The sequence below is a fragment of the Hippopotamus amphibius genome, chromosome 8 (assembly GCF_030028045.1).
Source record: "Hippopotamus amphibius kiboko isolate mHipAmp2 chromosome 8, mHipAmp2.hap2, whole genome shotgun sequence".
NCBI lineage: Eukaryota > Metazoa > Chordata > Mammalia > Artiodactyla > Hippopotamidae > Hippopotamus > Hippopotamus amphibius.
Window position 1 is genome coordinate 10,937,610 of NC_080193.1, and position 19,112 is coordinate 10,956,721.

Below are 19,112 nucleotides of genomic sequence, written 5' to 3' on the forward strand. Positions count from 1 at the left end.
AGTTTCTGCCAAGCTGTTGGACCTGTTTGGGGCTTGGGAAGCGGCACAGGCAGGGCCTGCCTGTAGCTGGGCAGCTGCGGTGCTGGCAGGGAGCCTGGAGCCAGGGTGGGCGTGGACGCAGTGCCTTGGGTTCACTGCTCACAAAACAGCTGTCACTGATGGGCTGCCTCCACCCTCCAGGGGAGGTGCCTCTTCCTGGCTGAATCCACTGATTTGGTACCACCATATGAGGTGACCTCCCAGGTGCATGGGGGACTCACTATCACTGCCTTTTCATAGCCAACCAGCCAGAGGTTCGAAAACGTAAGCTACATTCTGCCCAAACACCCCCTCTAGGTACCCAGTGACTGAGGCGGGAAGCTCTGTAGAAATTCATTTTATTCTTAAGACTATTTTCAAAAGAAGCAGTGGTGCGCTGTTTTTCTAAAAATATGCCTTTATAGATTCATATATAATATGTATATTATAAAATCCATACATGTATTTACATGATTGCTACATACAAAATTACAGCACTGTGGTATGTACATATCTATAGGTACATTCTTTCCACTCATCCCTGCTGTGCTTTTCCCGTGTGAGGGAGGGAGATGATCCTTTGTAAAGCAGCTTGTGGGCCAGCTCAGCCTGGGTGCCTCTGAGTCTGAGTCGGGGCCTCAGCAGAGAAGGTGAAGTGGTTGCTGAGGAAGGATCAGGAGTAGTAGGTTTCCGGGTTGGTCCTTCTGTGGGCCTGGTGGGCAGTATCTGGAGGCGTCCACCCCGTGGTGCCAGCACTGCCCTGGAGGTGGCGTGGCTGACTGCAGACCCCTCTGGAGCCATTCTGTGACCTGGACTTGCTTGGATGAGGCAAGAACTCGTATATGTAGGGGAGCTGGGGCTGTGGGAGGAGCAGACCCCTCAGCCCTGGCGCAAGGAAGGGGAGAGGGCTGAGGGCTAAGCCTGCAGAGGGCCCCAATGAGGAGGAAGGCCTGCACTGGAGAGGGCGGCGGACGAATGGCAGCAGTGGCCGGAAGGCAGGCCCCTCTTGCTCTTAGGCTTGGGGGTGGCCTCAGCCAAGCCCCGGCAGGGCCCAGGCCGAGTGTGGGAACAGCCCCAGCCGTCAGGCCTTGCAGGCTGGGGCTCCTGGCCCATAGGTGCTCCAGCAGAGGTGCATGCACGCGGGTGAGGGGGCCGCCTCCTCCCTGGGCCAGGGGCTGTGGGAGGATGGATGGGGGTCAGGCCTGGGCCTGGTGCCCTGCAGGACTAGGCCCCCGCTGCTCAGGCCAGCTGGGGGGGAGCCAGAGCCTCCTGAGGCATGCAGAAAGGGCCTCCATTTCTTCTGTTCCCCATATTTCAAAGCAGAAGGGCAGCGGTGCTTGGGGTTGGGCACAGGAGCCACTGAGGGGTAGGCGGGGTGGGCTGTGATCCATCAGGTCTGAGTAGCAGAGCCCAACCAAGGGGTTGCTCTGGAGGCAGCCTGAGCCCTGCTCAACGGCAGTGGATCCCAGGGAAGCCCGGGCTGGGCGTGGCCAGGCGGTGGGGACAAGGCTCCTGCCCATCCCTCTCTTGAGAGCAGGCTTCAGAGGCCGAGCAGGCCCTCCTGGACGACTTGGCCCCCGTGCGGGTGGACAGTGCAGCTGCTGAGCCTGGCCCGGAGATGGGGGACCGGTGTGCACAAATGGTGCCCTGGCCCTGGCCCACACCTCCTTTTCAGTTGCCTCCCGTGCACCCATTCTTGCTGGCCTGACTCCTCCCAGTTTAAATTTTCCTGAAGAATGAGAAGAGCCGTTTGCCTTCGTAGGTGCTGGGCTCATCCCCACGCCCCGAGCCGTGGGCCCTGGAGAGGGCTGCAGCCGGCCGGCTCTGTTCCTTCAGGTGTGTGTCCATCAGCTGCCGGTCAATGACCCTGTGCATGTCATCCTGCAGAGGGCAGAGTGGAGGAGGCTGAGCAGCTCGGACCAGGTGCTGGGGGTGGGTGGTGGGGAGGTGACAAACGTAGGAAGCACGAGAGGTGAGGACGAGGGATGAGATGAGTGAGCGGCTGCAGCTACGGCTGCCCCGACCTGACCAAGCAAGCAGCAAACGTGGACGCATTGTGCGGACACACAGTAGCCACGAGGCACCTCCCGTCTCCTCAGGGCTGAGGCTGGCTTCTTACACACTTAGTTGGCTGACCCCTCACCCTAGATGTGTCCCTCTGGGCCCAGAGAATGGCCACAGCTGATACTTGCCAGTATCTCCACCCAGCCAGCTTGCCAGCTCACGCCAGCGCTCAGCCTTGCCTATGACTGGCCCTCTGTCCTGCTTCCTGTGTCCCTTGGGGCTGGGTGGGCACCTCTCATTTGGTAACCACCCCCCCCCCACCCCAAGCCCTAGGGTGGCCTCAGCTTGCCAGTTCTCCAGCCTAACAGCCTGGCCTCAGGGGGCTTTTTCTGCCTCTTTGTCCCCTTCAAACTACTAACTGCCTGAGCTGCTGATGACCACGCACCCCTGGCAGGCCCATATGCAAGGTCACAGGCTCCCTGGACTGTGACCCCTGTGGTGCCATCTCACCGACCACCAACCATGCGCTTGGCCCCCACTGGCGAGGCTCCCATCTGGCAGAGGCCAGAGGCATCACCGTCTTCACGGCTTGTCTTGCTCCAACTTATGCCCACTTGCTTGGCTTCCTCAGTAGGGTAGCAGCTTTCCCCTCCGATGTGTTAAAGTTGCATAGAAAATGCCGCCTTCTCCCCAACTCCACCTTACAGAGCACCAGCTTTTATGCCACAGAGCAGCTCCACTCTCCATTCTACTTGCTAGATTGAGTCTGTACAAGATTCAATCCATTTGACAAAGGCGTTCTGCCACTAGCAAACTATGAAAACTACTGGTTTAGCAACATAAGCAGCCCTGTCTAGTAACATCAGCTAGAAACACAAACATCTGCCTGATTCCTTCACCCTAAACCCGGTGGGCTCTGGGATGTCCTGGTGAAAAGATCAAGCCTCGGGCCAAATGCTGGAGTGAGTCAGCTGCTCATGTCCATTGTGCACCGGACTGTGGACTGTGAGGCCTGCCTTTGGGCGGGGCGCTCCCTGAGGTCAGGGCAGATGACCTCAGCGGCCCACAGCAGCTGCTCACTTGGTGAGTGCAGGAAGTGGGGCTGGCTGGGCCCCTCTCCCAGCTTGACCAGCTTGTCCATCACCTCCTACACACTCACCTAAGCTCTCACCAGTCACTCAAATGTCTTCGCAAGTTTCAGTGTGAAACAAAGGGACTTTCCTGACCAAGTCACCAGGTAGTGGCGGGTGTGGACCCCTCGCTCACATCCTGCTCTCCTGCCTCCTCCCCTCCCTTCTTCATATTCCACTTCCTACCTACACCTCTCCTCCTCCTCACAGAAATGAGACACAGCCCCTATTTGAAGGACACTAAAATCCTCGGCACAGTGCCTCGTACCTGGGACGTGCGCCATAAATATCTATGTTAAGTGCAACCTCATGAGTGTCACAGGGTCCTTCAGAAAGAAACCCTTTCAAAGCTGCCAGTGTTTTTTCTGGTACATTGCAAACGGCATTTTTTTCATACTTTAAGATTCATCAAGGTACTTCCATGAAATGTATCACTTTAAAACTTCATACACACACATGCATGAGCTGCTGATAATTCCATGCCGGCCGCTACTTCTATAAAACAACCCATTTATGAGGAGGTGGAACCAAGAAACCAGGGTCAGACCAGTCAGCCTGTCAGTACTGGGCCACGTGCTGCCGCGCTCACCAGACGTGACGGTGGAGGGAGAGGGGAGGCCGGGGCTCGATGGCATGGCACGCTGTATGGAGATGACGCTGGCGCCGACACACAACACGGTGGACCACAAGGGAGGCGGCAGGGGCAGGACTGTGATGGCGGCAGGGGAGAGGGTGGGTGATGAGGGCTCAATCTCACCTCAAAGGCAGGAGGGGTGTACAACTAAAGCTGTTGATACGGGAACTGAGAAAGGCCACTAGATCAGAAACCAAAGGAGCCAGATAGTAAAAAGCCCTGAGGAAGCAAACTGTAGCCGAGAGAAAAGAGAGAACAGGGGCGGTGAGCCAGGAAACAGCAGCTGGCCGTGGGGAGGAGGCGGGGAGCCAGGGAGCAGCTCTTGGGGGGGCACGCCAGTGCTCCTGCAGCCAGCCCAGCAGGGCCCTTGGAGGAACGGTCACTTCTAACCTGCCCTCCACGTGGGGCTTGCCTGGGAAAGCCGCAGGAGACTTTTCATCTGTCTGGTTAGGATTTCTTGGGGAGAAACATGAATGGTTACACCCATATCCTGAAATTGTACTACCCTAACCTCATTAACAAATCGCAAGTACGGCCTTGGCCCAGCGGGGAGCCATGTTGGACCTGGGACAGGGTAGGCTGCCGGGACTCTGACAACCATGGTCCTAGAGATGGACACACTGACTCATTTTCCCCAGACCTGCACCAGGACAGAGCTCTTTGGAAAAAGGAAGCTGGCCTTTGAGAAAGGGAAGAGCATCAGCTGCTGGCAACTCAAGGGTGGCTGAATTACATCTGCTATGAATTTTCAGTCAGTCATACAGGGCTTCCTGGGCCCTCCATGTTAGTAGCCATTTCTTCCTAGCTAATTTAAACACAACCAAGACGACTAGCTGAAGGAGGTCCCTGTTCCAAGCTTAGAAGTCGGCAAAGCCTGGGGTTCCTCGCCCTCGAGAGCATCTTCCTTCAGGCATTCTTCCCCAGCTATTGAGGGACCGCAAACCCTGAATTTCCTCAGGTGAAGCCTGGGATTACTGCTCACCCACACGCATGGGACCCTCCAGCAACAAGCTCTCATTCTTACATTCAGCCTCGGTTCAGAGACTCTCCTTTACCTGCCAAGCCTCAAGCTGCTGCGAGAGGTTCAGTTTCTGCTGAATGGCATCCAGCAGCTGGCTGTTCAGAGACATCATGTCCATCTTGCACTTGGCGAGTTCCAGCTCCACAGCGTTCTTCCTGAAAGCAGACAAGCCAGGGTGAGTATGGATACCCTGAGCCAGAGGCATCAGGTTCTTTGCCTGGGGCACCTGGAGCCCACAAGATGAGGAAATAGCCTCTGACCCCAAACTCACAACAAACAATAACTGTAACACAACAAACAGTAACTGTAACAGTAACTATGATGTTACTTGTAGAGGGTTGGAACGTTCTGCAACAGGCTTTCATATACATTTTCTCAATTTTCATAACCAACCTGTAGGTGAAGGAATTACTTGCCATCCCATCTCAAAGACATGATTAAAAGAGAATGATACTTAAATCAGGACTGGAACCCAGAGATCAAAGGCCTCGCACAGCACTAAGGAACTGCTAATCTTTTCCTGAAAAGGCCAGCCCCATGGAAGTTGTTAACCTCCTGGTGCTCTCCTTTTTACCAGCAACCCCCACTTTCAGGCTGTGTGCAAAGGCAGCCATAGAGTGGTGATCGTCACAGCTTAGCTAACCACTGTAGCCAACAACTAGGGGACCAGCGTAAGTTATATGATGGAATACAGTCACCAGTAACAACCATGAAATTGAATATTTACTGACAGTGGGGAAATACTCCTGATGTATGCTGAGTAGAGGAAAAAACCAAGAGACAAAGTCACATATGATACTAGCTTTGTAAAAGAAAAATTGCCTGCCCCATGTTGTATTTGAAGGTCATACACAAAAATGTCTACTTGGTTATCTCTGGATGATGATCATTGATGGGTAACTGCTCCCACACGTTTGCATATTGTATTTTCACATTTTAATGTTTTACATATTATTTTGTTTACCTTCCCCAACGTTCCTAAATCATGGTTGTTCAACGCAAAGGACAATTTCTGGGGCGGCCAGGGGATGGGAATAAAAAGTGTGAGAGACCAGCTGGCAGCTTTTGCGAGGTACCATTGGTTGCCCAGCTGCCAAAATGAGCAGTATTTAGCCCTTATCTTCATCAACTGTTACCTATCATATTCGAAAGGGCAAAACTAACAAAACTGTCCTCCTCGCACACGGCCAGCGACCATTGTGCAGGGCCTTGAGAGGGGTCCACCCGCAGAGGCTGCCTAGCTAAGGCAGGGCAATTGGGGTAAAGCGCTCGGGCCACCGCGCGACCAGCACTTCCTCTCTGGCCTTAAGTCCACCGAGCAACTGGTCACTTCCCCCGACACTCCAGGGCTCCAGAACGGCACCCCACCCACCCTTACTAGGGAAGCGGCTCCAGCGTGCTCACACCGGGTCCGCCCGCCCACACTGCGGCTGTGGGGACAGCAGCCGAGCCTGTCCAATGAGCGCCGGAGTCTCAAGTGCCGCAGACTGCACGCGTGACGCCCGCTGCCATTGGCTGGCCGCAAACTGCGGAAATCCTTGCAAGGCGCCGGTTGTCACGGACGCCTGGCTGGCTAACCCCGCGGTCCTGGAACTTCAGCCTCTTGAGCTTACAGGCGTCTCCCGGCAGGTGGCGCCATGAACAGCCTGAAGACCCCGGAACGTGCTGACTAACGCTGCTGGCGGAGGGGCAGACGTCCACCAGCAGTTGCGGCCCGCCAGGCATGGAGGGGGTCCCCTTCCTGCCTAAGGGCCCCCCGGGCTGGGCCCACCTTGCGGACCTAGGTGTCACAGCCTTGAACTGCACCCTCGGGAACGTTTGCTCATAGGAAATCTTGGTGCTTGTCATTCATGAGAAACCCCAGACAAGGAAAGCAAAGCTGCAGAAGCCCCTGATCAATACATTAAACAGTTTTTAAAATATATATATATATTTCAGAAGCATTTCCTATCTTATTTTTAACTGTGTTTTTAAAACAATTATTTATTTAGGCTGCACCCGGTCCCAGCTGTGCCCGTGGGATCTTAGTTGCAGTATGCGGAATCTAGTTCCCTGACCAGGCATGGAACCGGGGCCCCCTGCATTGGGAGCGGGGAGTCTCACCCAACTGCACCACCAGGGAAGTCCCTAATCAGTCTTAAAAAGGAATATTTCAAAGAGCTAGAAGAATTCCTTATTTAAATGAAACCACTAGTAACTGACTCCTTTTTGTTTTTGTAAGGCAGATTGCTAGCCCTGGATTTTTTTCACTGAGGACCTTACACCTGCAAGGAGATAAAATTGTTACTTTTCTGAAACTCATCTATTGCATAAGGATCCTCACCTTAAGGTTGTCACTGAGGAGAGGGAAGTTATTTTTCTTGGGGATGTTCTCACCCTTGACTGCACATTAGAATCATGGAGTGGGAGTAAGGGGACACTTTTTAAGAAGTTGCCCCAAACCCAGAGATTCAGATTGAATTGTTCTGGAGAGGGCATTGGCAAGGGAAGACTTGCCCAGATGATTCTAAAGCGCTGCCAGGATCACAGATGATGTATATGTAAAACTTGTAAAACTCTTATGGTCCTATACAAATGTATGGTTTCACCACATTTGAATCATTCCTTAGGTCTCTTGTCTGAATTTTTGTATACCCAGAATGTCACTTCTAAGGGACAAAAAAAGAACTATCCTGGAGTGATCTAACACCCTCCCTAAGGGCCAGCCCTGTTTTATAGGGTCCAGGAAAGACAGGGGCCTCACTCTAGAATTCTCCTTACTCAGGGAGTAGAATTTGCAAATCTGTTCAGTCAGACTCCAGGAAGTTAACTGGGCCTCCTTTGGCAGCAGGTAAGGGCCCGCATTTCAAGATGTATGGAGATTTGGTGATTTCCTCTGTCACCTAGGTGTCAGAGCTAAGTGAACTTATTTTAAGGGAGGGGACTAGACAACGTGTTTCTTCTGCTTGCCTGCATCCTGGCACTTTCTCTGGCTGCATCTCCCACCACCCAGGCCAATGATGAAGTATGGTCAGAGCTCGATGGCCGGCTCTCTTCCGCTTGCCTAGCTGAGAGAAGGTGACCAACCAGACTCTACTTCTAATTTACTCTGCTTTTTATTCCCATTTGGCTACTACAATTAGTACCCTAATTTTACCGTTTTATTCCCCAATTGTTTGACACAATTTCACCCTTTGTTACTCATAAAAGTACGGTCTCACTCCAAAATACCACACTGCTATTCAAGTATTCAGTAACTAAATTCACCAGGAATGGCAAAGATAAACATAGGTTTGTGAGCCTCACTGAGGATAATTCCAAAATGAACTGAAAATTGAAAGCCAACCTGATATGAGATTCTGACCAGAAAGAAAAGGGGACCTAAAGGTAAAACTACAAAACAATGTTAATGAAATGATTAAAGAGAACAGAAGGGAGGGGACAACTTTATATGGAAGTGAGAAGTGGGAAAGGGTAGGGAATTTTAAAGTCAGAAATTAAAATGCATCATATTACTTTTTAAAAAGGCAAATAGTATGTGTTCACAAATTGTTTTAAATAAGCTCCTTTTAGCTTCCTGACAAGCAGCCGTGAGGTAAGGGGAAAGGATGTGGAACAGCAGTCAGAGACCTGAGGTGGAGGCCAGTGATCAGCACTGGCTGTGATCTCAGGGAAATTTCCTCATCTGTAAAATTGGGATTAAAAATTGGGATTAAAAAGTTTTACTTCTTGCTGTGGCTGGGAGGATTAAAGGATGGAAGTGCTTTGTAAGCAGTAAAGTGATGCGCAGATGTTATTAACATGTCGTAAAGCCCCCAAAAGCAGACGCATTTTTAGTACTTTTTATCTCCTCACACTCAGTGTACAGGGCAGACTGACTGTGTGATCAAGAAATAACTTTCAGGGCTTCCTAGGTGGCGCAGTGATTAAGAATCCGCCTACCAATACAGGGGACACGGGTTCCATCCCCGCTCCAGGAAGATCCCACATGCCGAGGAGCAACTGGGCCCATGAGCCACAACTATTGAGCCCATGTGCTGCAACTACTGAAGCCCATGCACCTGGAGCCCATGCTCTGCAACAAGAGAAGCCATGGCAATGAGGAGCCCGCACACCACAACAAAGAGTAGCCCCTGCTCACCGCAACTAAAGAAAGCCCGCGCACAGCAAAAAAAGACCCAACACAGCCAATAAAATAAATAAACAAATTAAAAAAAAAAAGAAAAAGAAATAACTTTCAGGGGAATGGGGAATATGTAAATGTTTTTGCCCATGTACTGCCACATATTTTGAATGTGAAAGAATGCATTTACGCATTTCTTCTCTGCCAGAAAAAGCCCCAAACATTGTTTTAAGATGACCTAGTTTACTAGAAATATAATGGATGGAGAAAAATGTTAAATGACACCCTGGGGATGCAATCAAACTTGGAATGTAGAAAAACAATGAGATAAACGATCCAGTTTCTTCAATAAATGCAAATCAAAAAAAAAAAACGATGGAGGGGGAGGTGTTGCTGACTTTTGGGACATAACAGAGTATGTGGACTTTGGAATCTGATTCTTATCAATTGTATTTCTTTTTTTAAAAAATTATTCATTTATTTTATTTTTGGCTGTGTCAGGGATTTTTTAAATTAATTAATTAATTATTTATTGGCTGCATTGGGTCTTCATTGCTACATGTGGGCTTTCTCTAGTTGCAGTGAGTGGGGGCTACTCTTCACTGCAGTGCGTGGGCTCCTCATTGCAGTGGCTTCTGTTGTTGCAGAGAACGGACTCTAGGCACGTGGGCTTCAGTGGCTGTGGCACACGGGTTCAAGAGTTGTGGCTCACGGGCTCTAGAGCACAGGCTCAATAGTTGTGTTGCAGGGGCTTAGTTACTCCACGGCATGTGGGATCTTTCTGGAGCAGAGATTGAACCCATGTCCCCTGCACTGGCAGGGGGATTCTTAACCACTGCATCACCCAGGAAGTCCCTGATTCTTATCAATTATAAAAAGACATTTATGGGACTTCCCTGGTGGTCTAGTGGCTAAGACTCCGTGCCCCCAATGCAAGGGGCCCAGGTTCAATCCCTGGTCAGGGAACTAGATCCCACATGCTGCAACTAAGAATCACATGCCACAACTAAAGATCCCACATGCTGCATCTGAAGATCATGACTGCCCCAACTAAGACCTGGCTCACCTAAATAAATAAATAAATAAATATTTACAAAAAGACATTTATGGGGCAACTAGGGAAATTTAAACACTGGATACTAAATGATATTAAGAAACTTTTTTTTTTTCATGTGATAATTGTGGTGTGTGTTTTACAAAAAGAATCTTTTCCTGGTAGGGATTTATGTGAAAGTGTTTATGGATGAGATGAGATGACGTGTTGTGGTCTGCCTTAACATGGTCCAGAGGGGAGGTGCAAGAAGTGTGTGGCTATACATAGAACAACACTAGCAATATGCTGGTTAGTGTTGAAACTGAGAGGTACGTAGGACGGAATTCATCTTATGTGTTTTACTTTTGTGTATGCTTGAAAATGTCTATAATGATAAAACAAAACCAACAACCAAAAAACTAACCTAAAAATTAAGAAGTTGAGATATGTGTGTGTGTGTGTGTGTGTATATATATATATATATATATATATATATATATATAAAATGATATTGGAAAGCTAAGATATAAATGGAAACAGAAAAGACATGTAGAGCATCAGCTCACTGATTTTTTTAAAAATCTGCAAAAACTATATTGCATATATACCTGCATATGCAAAGGGGAAAAAGTCTGCAAAAAATGCATATCTGACTTTTAACAGTAGTGTCTCTGGGAGAAAGAATGAGACTGGGAGTGAGCGTGGGTAGCAGGGAAACTCAGTTTTGTATTCTTCTGTATGATTTAACTTTTAAAATCGAGCACATACTCATGTTATTTGCAGTTAAACAAGTGCCCACTCACTTTGCAATGGCTTCATCCCGGTCCCTGATGGCCTTCTGAAGCTGCTCCTTTGGTTCCTTGTCCTCAGATGTCACTCTGAGTCGGTCTCTCTCCTCCTTCAACGCAGTCATCTCCACACTCAGCAGCGTCACCTAATGGGAGACGAATGGGATGAACGTGATGACACCACTGCTGCCAGCCTGGGGTGTTTCCCTCCAAGAGGCAGGAAAGGCCCACGCAGGCTCAGGGCCTATGTGCAGGGCAGGCTGGTGACTTCCCGCTGGCCCCTGCTCCGCGAGAGAGGAGGCCACATGCTAGGCTGGAGCTCAGTGGCCAGGGGAGAGCTCAGCCCTGGACTGCAGCCCTGGGACCAGATCCCCTTTGTACACAGCACAGCACCTCCTTCATTTCAAGGCACTCTCAGGGACCTAATGAGAGAAGGCCACACATGCATCAGGGCACTGAAACATATTTTTGGGGTAGGGACTCAAGTTTTGTTTCTAGCCATCTTCCACTCAACATGGAACACTGCCCTGTGTTCCACAGGGTCCTGGCTGGTCCCAAAGCCTGGGACCTGGCTCCCATTTCTCTGACATCTTCTTCCTTCAGCTCCCCAGATCAAAGCCGCATGGAATTTAGACAGAAGAATGATGTCACCACCTTTCACTTCAAACCTGTTACCTTTTCTGTTGTCCATGCCTCAGTGAATGGCACCAGAGCCCATTTACTGGCAGTCAACCTTTGGAGGTGATGTGCCCCTCCTAGTGGCTCCCTCAGTGACCACCGCTTACCCCACCTACTGCACAGAGTAACCCCTTGTATACCTTGAGCTCTGCCATGGTGAGGAGTGTGTCCTATCCTTGTGTCTCAGAGCCTGACTGCATACAATGCTTAATCCCAAATGTTTATGCAGTGGACAGCTGTCATTTTGGGGCTAGTCAGCATTCAAAATTCCTTCCTATCTGGGGCATTCCTGGCTGCATGGGCCTTGGCAGGAGACAGAGCATGCCCTCTCCCTAAGGAAGCCATCCTTTCCTTGGTACCTGGGGCTGCAGCCCTTGAGGGTACAGCAAAGCCATCAGCCAGTAGAAAATTATTACACTGATAGCAAATGGCTTTGCTGCCCCACTTCCCATGGCTCCTTCCTGTTTTGGAGCTCAGTTCTCCAGCCTTCTTGTTGATTCTGCAGCTTTTCAGATTTAATTCCAATACATTCTCTTTCTGCTTAAGTTAAACAGAGCAAGTTTCAGTTGTCTACAGCCAGAATCCCTGCCTGGTAGAGCTTTCAATAAATATTTGTTGAATGAATGGAAGGTGGAGAGACCTTGTTTTCAGTCGATAGGATCAGACTGGAGTCAGGATGCCTGACCCTGCCCTCTTATTAAATATTACACATACTTTGACATTTTTCCAAGGGAGGATCCATCAATCCAGGCCTGTCCCTCCCACAAGGGAACAGACATCACCTTCTATACGCTCCTCTGCTCTTCAAAGCCCAGGTCTAATCATCTTTAGACAATGAAGCTGAGCAAAGGCCCCAGGACTAAGGCTGAAGATCAAGCTTCCCTGGAGGCACTTTGGACTCCCCAGGCTGAGACAACAGAATTGCCAGCTCCTGGAGTAGCAGCCACTGGGGAGCAAATCAGAGGACATCCAATAATGAAGAGGGATATGGGACAATTTGTTGTCGCTATGGGCAATGAATTTTGTACTCTCAGGTGCGTGGCAGGCAACGTCAGGACCTGGTGCTCTGTGCTTTCATGGTATGGACAGCTCCAACGAGCAGGGTGAGAAGCCTCAGGGAAGAACAGACTGGGCACCAGCAGAGGCCAGGGCATACAGGTGCAGTGAGCCCTTAAACAGAGGAGGCAACAGGTGAGAAGTCCAGCCTCACCCTATTCTTAGCAGGTTCTGCAGCCTGGTAGGCCAGAACTCAAGACCCAGAAAGCACCTGGCAGAGACAGACAGCTCTTCTCAGACCACATGAGCCCTGACGTGGCCTTGGACCAGCCGTGGGCCAGCCGGGTGTTCGACCAGCTGAGTCAGCAACAGATAAAACTACGTGCTAGGCAGGAAAAGCCAACATTTAATATGCTCCAGATAAAGCTCCACAAGAACTTTTTGCTTTGGCCTGGAAGGCCTGATCAAGGTAGAGACTGCCAGCTTAGGAGTGACAAAGGACTTACCCTTGCTGAGCTGCACATAAGTTTCATAAAAAAGCAGGAATAAAAAGAACTATTGCCCACCATCAAGTTGTTGTGAGGATCAAACGAAATAAATAACATCAAGGGCCCCGGCTCAGGGTGTAAGTGCCTCCCCTCCCGCCCCCCATATGTCCAGGACGTCCAGCTGACAGCTGTCCATGAGGACCCATCGGGCTTGTTTATCTGCTGACTTAGGTTACAGTCACCCCTAAATCCACTTTTCCCCATTAAGATGGGTGTCCTCGAGATTGAATAGCATCAAAGGAAACACCCTGAAGTCACATATCCAGGGCTGACAATCATTTGAGGACCTGCTTTAGGTAAGGCACTGCACTAGACGCTTTAGGAGAAGACAAAGGTATGTCAGATCTTGAGCTTGTCCTTGTCCTTGCAGGGGGTCTAAGGCTGGACTAGGAAGGTGAGAAGGAAGAGAGGGTAACCATGACAAAGCAGGGCCGGGTGGGGATGGGGGGGTGGGAAGGGAAGCAAGAGAGTTTTGAGGAGGAAGTGAAACGTGACCAGGAGCTTGAAGGATGAGTAGGGTTGTATGTGCAGGTGACAGGGGAGAGTCTTCCAGGCAGAGAGAAAGAGTGGGAGAAAAGACCCAGATATGGGACCACAAGGGCAGCCTGTGCCACGCCCGTCTGTGGCCTACGTTCAATTCTGCTACAGCTGAGCAGCTGAGATGGAAACAACGGGAATGGAGGCTGGACGGCTGGATGCAGACAGACTGTGGGTCCAGGAGGGCTGGAAGCTTCCCATAACTTGATGATGGGAAGTCAATCTAGAACGTGCGAGCAGTGTCCTGTTTTCAAGTCGTGCTTCAGGAAGATTGATCTAAATCATGTGGAGGGTGAGTGGGCTGGGGGAAGGCAATCAGCTGGGAAGTGGTGACCAAAGGCAGGGTGCAAAAGAATGAAGGTCTGAAATGAGACAGCAGCTAGGAGGATGGGGAGAAAAGAACATGCTGAAATTCTAGAGGCAGCGTCACCAAGATCTCATTAGTAAGGGCCTCAACTGCTCCCAGCACACGCTTCCCAGTTTTCATGTCGCTGGGGTAACTGGTATGCGCTTCAGTGAAGCATAAGGGAGCCAAATGACTGGGCTGGGACTGTGTTTATCACTGTGCCTCCCACAGTCTGGTTTACCAGCCTGTGAACTGGCTGAGGGGCCAAGGAGAACTACTTTTCATATTGCTCTGCAGGTCCTCCCTGCCTCCGGGCAACAGCTCCAGACCCCACAATCAGCCCTCGCTGGAGAGCTGCAGGGATGGCAGAGGGGACCAAGTGGGTGGGAATGGAATTCTCCATGGCTGGCATGAGGGCAGGTGGCAAGTCTTCAGGTTTGGCTATGTGTTTTTGCCTCAAACAGGGAATTATCGATTAAATTAAACCTGGGCACTGTTTTATTTTAAAATTTGGATAGGCTTCTGAGGGGGTGGGGTACCGCAGGCATTTCACCTTCCAGGCCTCACACCTTTTACCTCTGGCCTAGTTTCCAGGAGAGAAAAGAACACTCTCAGACAAGAAAGCAGCGGGAGTGGAGGCTGGATCACGGGTGAGGTCAGACCTTGGCCTAGGATCTGTTTGCTGGAACCTTGGTCCCACTCCACCTTGTCTGGGCCCTGCTCCCCAAAGGGTACAAAACTGGCCTGATGCCCCTCATGATACTGAGAGGTCCTGGGGTACAGGGGCCTTGTCATATCCACCCTGCACCTCTCAGGGTCTAGGGCAGCACAGGCACACACTGAGCTAACTGCAGGAGGCACCTCTGCCCGCTGTGATGGCTGCCATTTCCACTGTCCTGGCAACTCAACCTGCATCCCACCCACTGCCCTGGGAGGTCAGTGTTACTCCCAAGGGACAGTTTTGGATGGATGCAGTTTGGCTGAGAGGTTTGCGGCTCTGACTAAGCTTTTGGGAAGAGGTAACCCCTGGCAGAGGCCCAATTCTATATCCTAATTGGGACCAAACATAACCATGATGACACTGCTTGATGAGTTTTTTTGAATGAGAATCCACAAGAATTGACCTAAACCAGTTATCAGCTGAACTTTTAAGAAAATTCCCTGGTAGAGATGGCCTCCTAAATAGTTCCATAGCAGACTCTCAGCAACCTCCACCTTGCTAATGTTTTTGAACCAAGTAATGGCCCTCTCGAATTTCTTGTTTTATAATTCAGAGAAGCAACAAAGTGACTTCTATGAATCCAAAGAACTTTTAGATCTTCTTCCTCTTGCATTTTATTCTTCAAGTTTGGAAGGTCTGACTCCCCCCCCCCCCCCCCCCCATTCTCAGCCAAATAAACAACCACCAGAGGGTCTTAGGTTTTAGGCACAAGAATGTCTTTGGTGCCCAACTCTACTCCCAGGGGTTGGCCAGGAACAAGATACAGCTTTCAGGAGCGTCTTCTTGTCCTCCTTAACTGATCACTCACAGAAAGAAAAGAGCAATAATGGCTGAGGGTGCAATATCTTCCAAGAGAATAATACTAGAAAGTCTAATGGGTACAACCCAAAAAAGACAGAAGTTTATTTCTATAAGTTCCTTTAAATTTAAGAAATACTGACTGAAGTGAAAGCCAGGCTTAAATTCCATCTCTCAGCAACCTCTTCCTGTAGCAGGAAGGGATGACTAGCATTGGATAAGGAAAGAAGGGGGCGGGGTTTAAAATGGTACCTGTCTGGTGTCCCCCACAAGTGGGACAGAACCTCCACACGTGACCCCAGTCAAAAGGAACAGAGTTTATTTATCTTCTAGGATAGATTTTAGAAGTTCCTTTTTGGGTGGGGCTGCTCCTAAGCCCTTTAAAACTTTTCAGATCAGAATATAGACGTCCTTCTCCAGTGTTCTCAAGAGATGAGGTCATGATCAAACAGGAAGGGCACAGTGAGAGCAGCAGTAAGTGCCTCTAAAGCTGAAAAACAGGCTAGCAGAGGCGACAGCACTTACAAAGGGAGAACAGGCCTGCAAAGATCAATTGTTTCTTGGTTTGCAAACTTCCCTGCTCAGAAGCTGCTGGAAAAACATCCATAATCATCCTGGGAGCTGTGGCACTTTAAACTGTCAGAATCCACCCGATTATTCAGGCTCTATAGAGGGCAGTGTGTCGCCGGAGGAAATGGAGGGTCAAGCTATTCTTATCCCTGACAATTTCACTTTGGCCTAAACCAGAGGACTGGCTTTTCTGTGGCCACAGGGCATGTGGGATCTTAGGTCCCTGACCAGGGATTGAACCTGTATCCCCTGTAGTGGGAACTTGGAGTCTTAATCACTGGACCACCAGGGAAGTCCCAGGCTTCTTCTCTTGAAGACATCCAGTTCACCTCAACTTTAGGTCACCGCCCGTGAGGATCTGTTAGAGAGCCGCTTCTCAAAGAGACGTGGGAGAGGGAAACTCACAGGCGTCCCCAGGGAGTCAGGGACATGTGCACATCCTGCGCTGGGCTTAGGATGGGAGTGCTCACCTGACTGTGGAGTCGCTGCAGCTCTTCTAGGCTTTGCCTCAGTTTACCCCTCTCTCCCTCCATGAGCTCCCTTAGGGCTCTCGAATCCTCACTGGTCTGCCTTATCTGTTCTTCTAAGGAGTCATCGTCAATTCTCCGGGAGCTCTAACAGTAAAAGAGAGAGAGTCGGCCAACCAGAGAGATGGTGAGAGTGGAGGGGAGCAGAGAGATGGTTAGTGGGAGAGATGGAGAAGTGGGAGATGAAGAGGGAAGGGGAGTAGAGAGATGGTTCGGTTTGGGGAAGTGTAAGATAGTAAGGAGGATGGGGCAGAGAGGGGGAGAGAGAAAAAAGAGAGGAAGAAGAGGGAAGAAAGAGTTACAGCAGACAGACTCTTGCTCAGTTTCAATGTGCAAACAATAACTAGACATTTATTTTGTTTCAGGCTTCGGGGAAGGGAAATTGTGTGGAGCCAACAGCACACCTCATTCTGACAGCTCCCTCTCCCACGCTGACCCAGCCTCCACACTCCAGTACATTCCACGAATCAATATGGCATGTTCAGATAAGGACAACCACCCTTTCACCTTACTTCGCCTAATACAGGTAGAGAGACGCAACCATCCTGTAGGAGGAGGAAACCTGAAGAGAAACAACAACCTGAGAGCTGGGGGTGTGAATGGAGACTAAGTCTGGCAGAAATCTGACATGCAGCTGGAAGAAATGCCAGTCTGCCTGGGAAGCCTGTGGGAATGCTCCTCTCCTCCATAAGAGGAGCCATGTCTGGAATTCTAAAAGGCCCTTGTTGTTGATCGTCTCAACTTTCTGTGCTCACTTCCAGCCTTCGAGCAGAAGCTTCAGATCTTTTAAGTCTGTCTGTTCACAGCTAACTCCACCACCAGGACCAATGGGCTACAGAAAAGTAACTTGCAGCTTTTACCAGGATCCAAATTTTCTCCCAGGAAAACCCTCGCACTCCAGGCCCCTATGGCCTGCACGTAACCACGTGGAGGGAGGCCTCCTCTGCATCCTGTGCCTGCAGGAAGGGACTCCGGAGCCTTCCATCCCCAGCATTGCGCCCTCTGCCTGCTTTCCCATGTTCAGTGTTCTCAGACAAGGGCTCAGAAGAAACTCTTGAAAACTTTACAAGATCCCAGTTTCAGGGTTAACCTCACCCTCTGCATTTGGTTTCAACCTCCCACCAGCCAGGTCTTGTGGAGCAAGGAGCTCTCGGCTTGGCCTCTTACCGTGGGCTCCATGCCATCCACAATGCTCTGTATCAGTCTCTTGAGCTCGCTGAGGGCAGTGCGCAAGCTGCCTGCTGGCACATCCTTGGCAGACGACGTTTCTGAAGACTCATCCATGGAGGAGTCCGTGGAGACGGCCGAGTCGGCGCTGTCATTTCCTCGAAGGTGTGAGCAGAGATAGCGAACCTGGCAGTAGGCTTCCCAGAGCTGCAGTCTCAGCTGCCCCACAAAGAATTATTCCTGATTATGGACTCTAGAGAAGACTGCCACCGGCCATCTTTTTCTAGTGTATGAATCCAAGATACTAGTTATCGGAAAAGTTGTTTTTTTCAAATCACCTGTCCCAAGAAATACTGATACTTATTCTGGGCCCAGTACAGCTATACGGACTCCCAATTCTTATTTTCCCTGCCCTCAAGGCCCTCCCATTTGCACAAAAAGCACTTCTTTATATAGTCAGTTACTTTGGTGGAAGTCAGCGCATGATTGGGGGAATGAGTGGTTATGAGTAGTATGAAAAGAAGCCAATTGAATGGACCGTGAATGTTCTAGAACCCTGTCAATACAAGAGGTATGAGGCTGATGATTAGTTGACACGCATTTCCTAAGAGGCACTGCCTCATGACAGCTCCAGCCAGCAGGCCTAGGGGCTTGCACAAGTGCAGACCATGGGCCCCTGCCATGCTGAAGCTAAACAGCGGGCACAGGGTGACAGGGATGACTGACGGGCTCTCGAAGGCCAGGGCCTGCCCCCAGGATCCCTGGGCAACCTCATGTGCCACAGTGGTGGGGATGCCAGCACCTGCTCTCTCTCCTGCTCCAGCTCCTCGGCCTCCATGCTCTGCTCTATTTCAGACAGGAGGGACGTGCTGGTGGCAGCAGAGCTCTGCAGGCTCCTCTCCTCGGTGAGCTCTTCCACCTTCACCTGCAGCTGTCGGTAGGAGAGCCGTACCTCCTGGAGCTCCAGCTGGCTCTGATGCAGCTTTCAGAGAGACAGCAAACGGTGGTGAGACGCGCTGAACCCAAACAGAAAAACTGACCCTGAACCTGATCATGCATCTAGATCCCACTACCAATTTACAGAAAAATACAGAGGAGGGAGGAACATGCTAGACCACATTAAAGGGATGTAGCCAGCAAAATCCAGATTTTGGAAATTCTATAGGACAAATAGCTCAGTTTCTTCAAGGAAAAAAAAACATAAAGGGGGAACCTATAGATTAAAAGAGACTTAGGAAACATATCAACTAATTGCCACATGTAGGCATATTTTAATTTGTATCTTGATTCAAATGAAAAATGTGAAAGCAATTAGGACATTTATAAGACAATTGAAAATCTGAACACTAACGAGATATTTTATGATATTAAGGAAATACTGCTGAATTTTCTACGTATACTAGTCCTGTGGTTATATTTTTTTAAGTTCTTATCATCTAGAGATATTCTTTATTTACAGGTGAAATTATAAAAATTCTGGGATTTACTTCAAAA

The 19,112-nt window shown here is 49.9% G+C and overlaps 1 protein-coding gene across 3 annotated transcripts in view; it reads right to left on the bottom strand.

The window, feature by feature from the left end:
* Positions 1-420: 420 nt before the first annotated feature.
* BICDL1 (BICD family like cargo adaptor 1) overlaps positions 421-19,112 on the bottom strand; it is a 105,463-nt gene continuing 86,771 nt past the window's right edge. Inside the window, exons 5-10 of one of the 3 annotated variants that reach the window (XM_057744937.1) lie at positions 18,421-18,600; positions 17,619-17,837; positions 16,395-16,538; positions 10,746-10,876; positions 4,842-4,962; positions 421-1,899 (exon numbers count right to left, since the gene is read on the bottom strand). In XM_057744937.1, coding sequence (XP_057600920.1) covers positions 1,738-1,899; positions 4,842-4,962; positions 10,746-10,876; positions 16,395-16,538; positions 17,619-17,837; positions 18,421-18,600 — 957 coding nt within the window. In that variant the 3' untranslated portion in view covers positions 421-1,737. Of the gene's footprint in view, positions 1,900-4,206; positions 4,243-4,841; positions 4,963-10,745; positions 10,877-16,394; positions 16,539-17,618; positions 17,838-18,420; positions 18,601-19,112 lie in introns of those variants that run through there. The other 2 variants (XM_057744939.1, XM_057744938.1) reach the window with 2 other exon arrangements.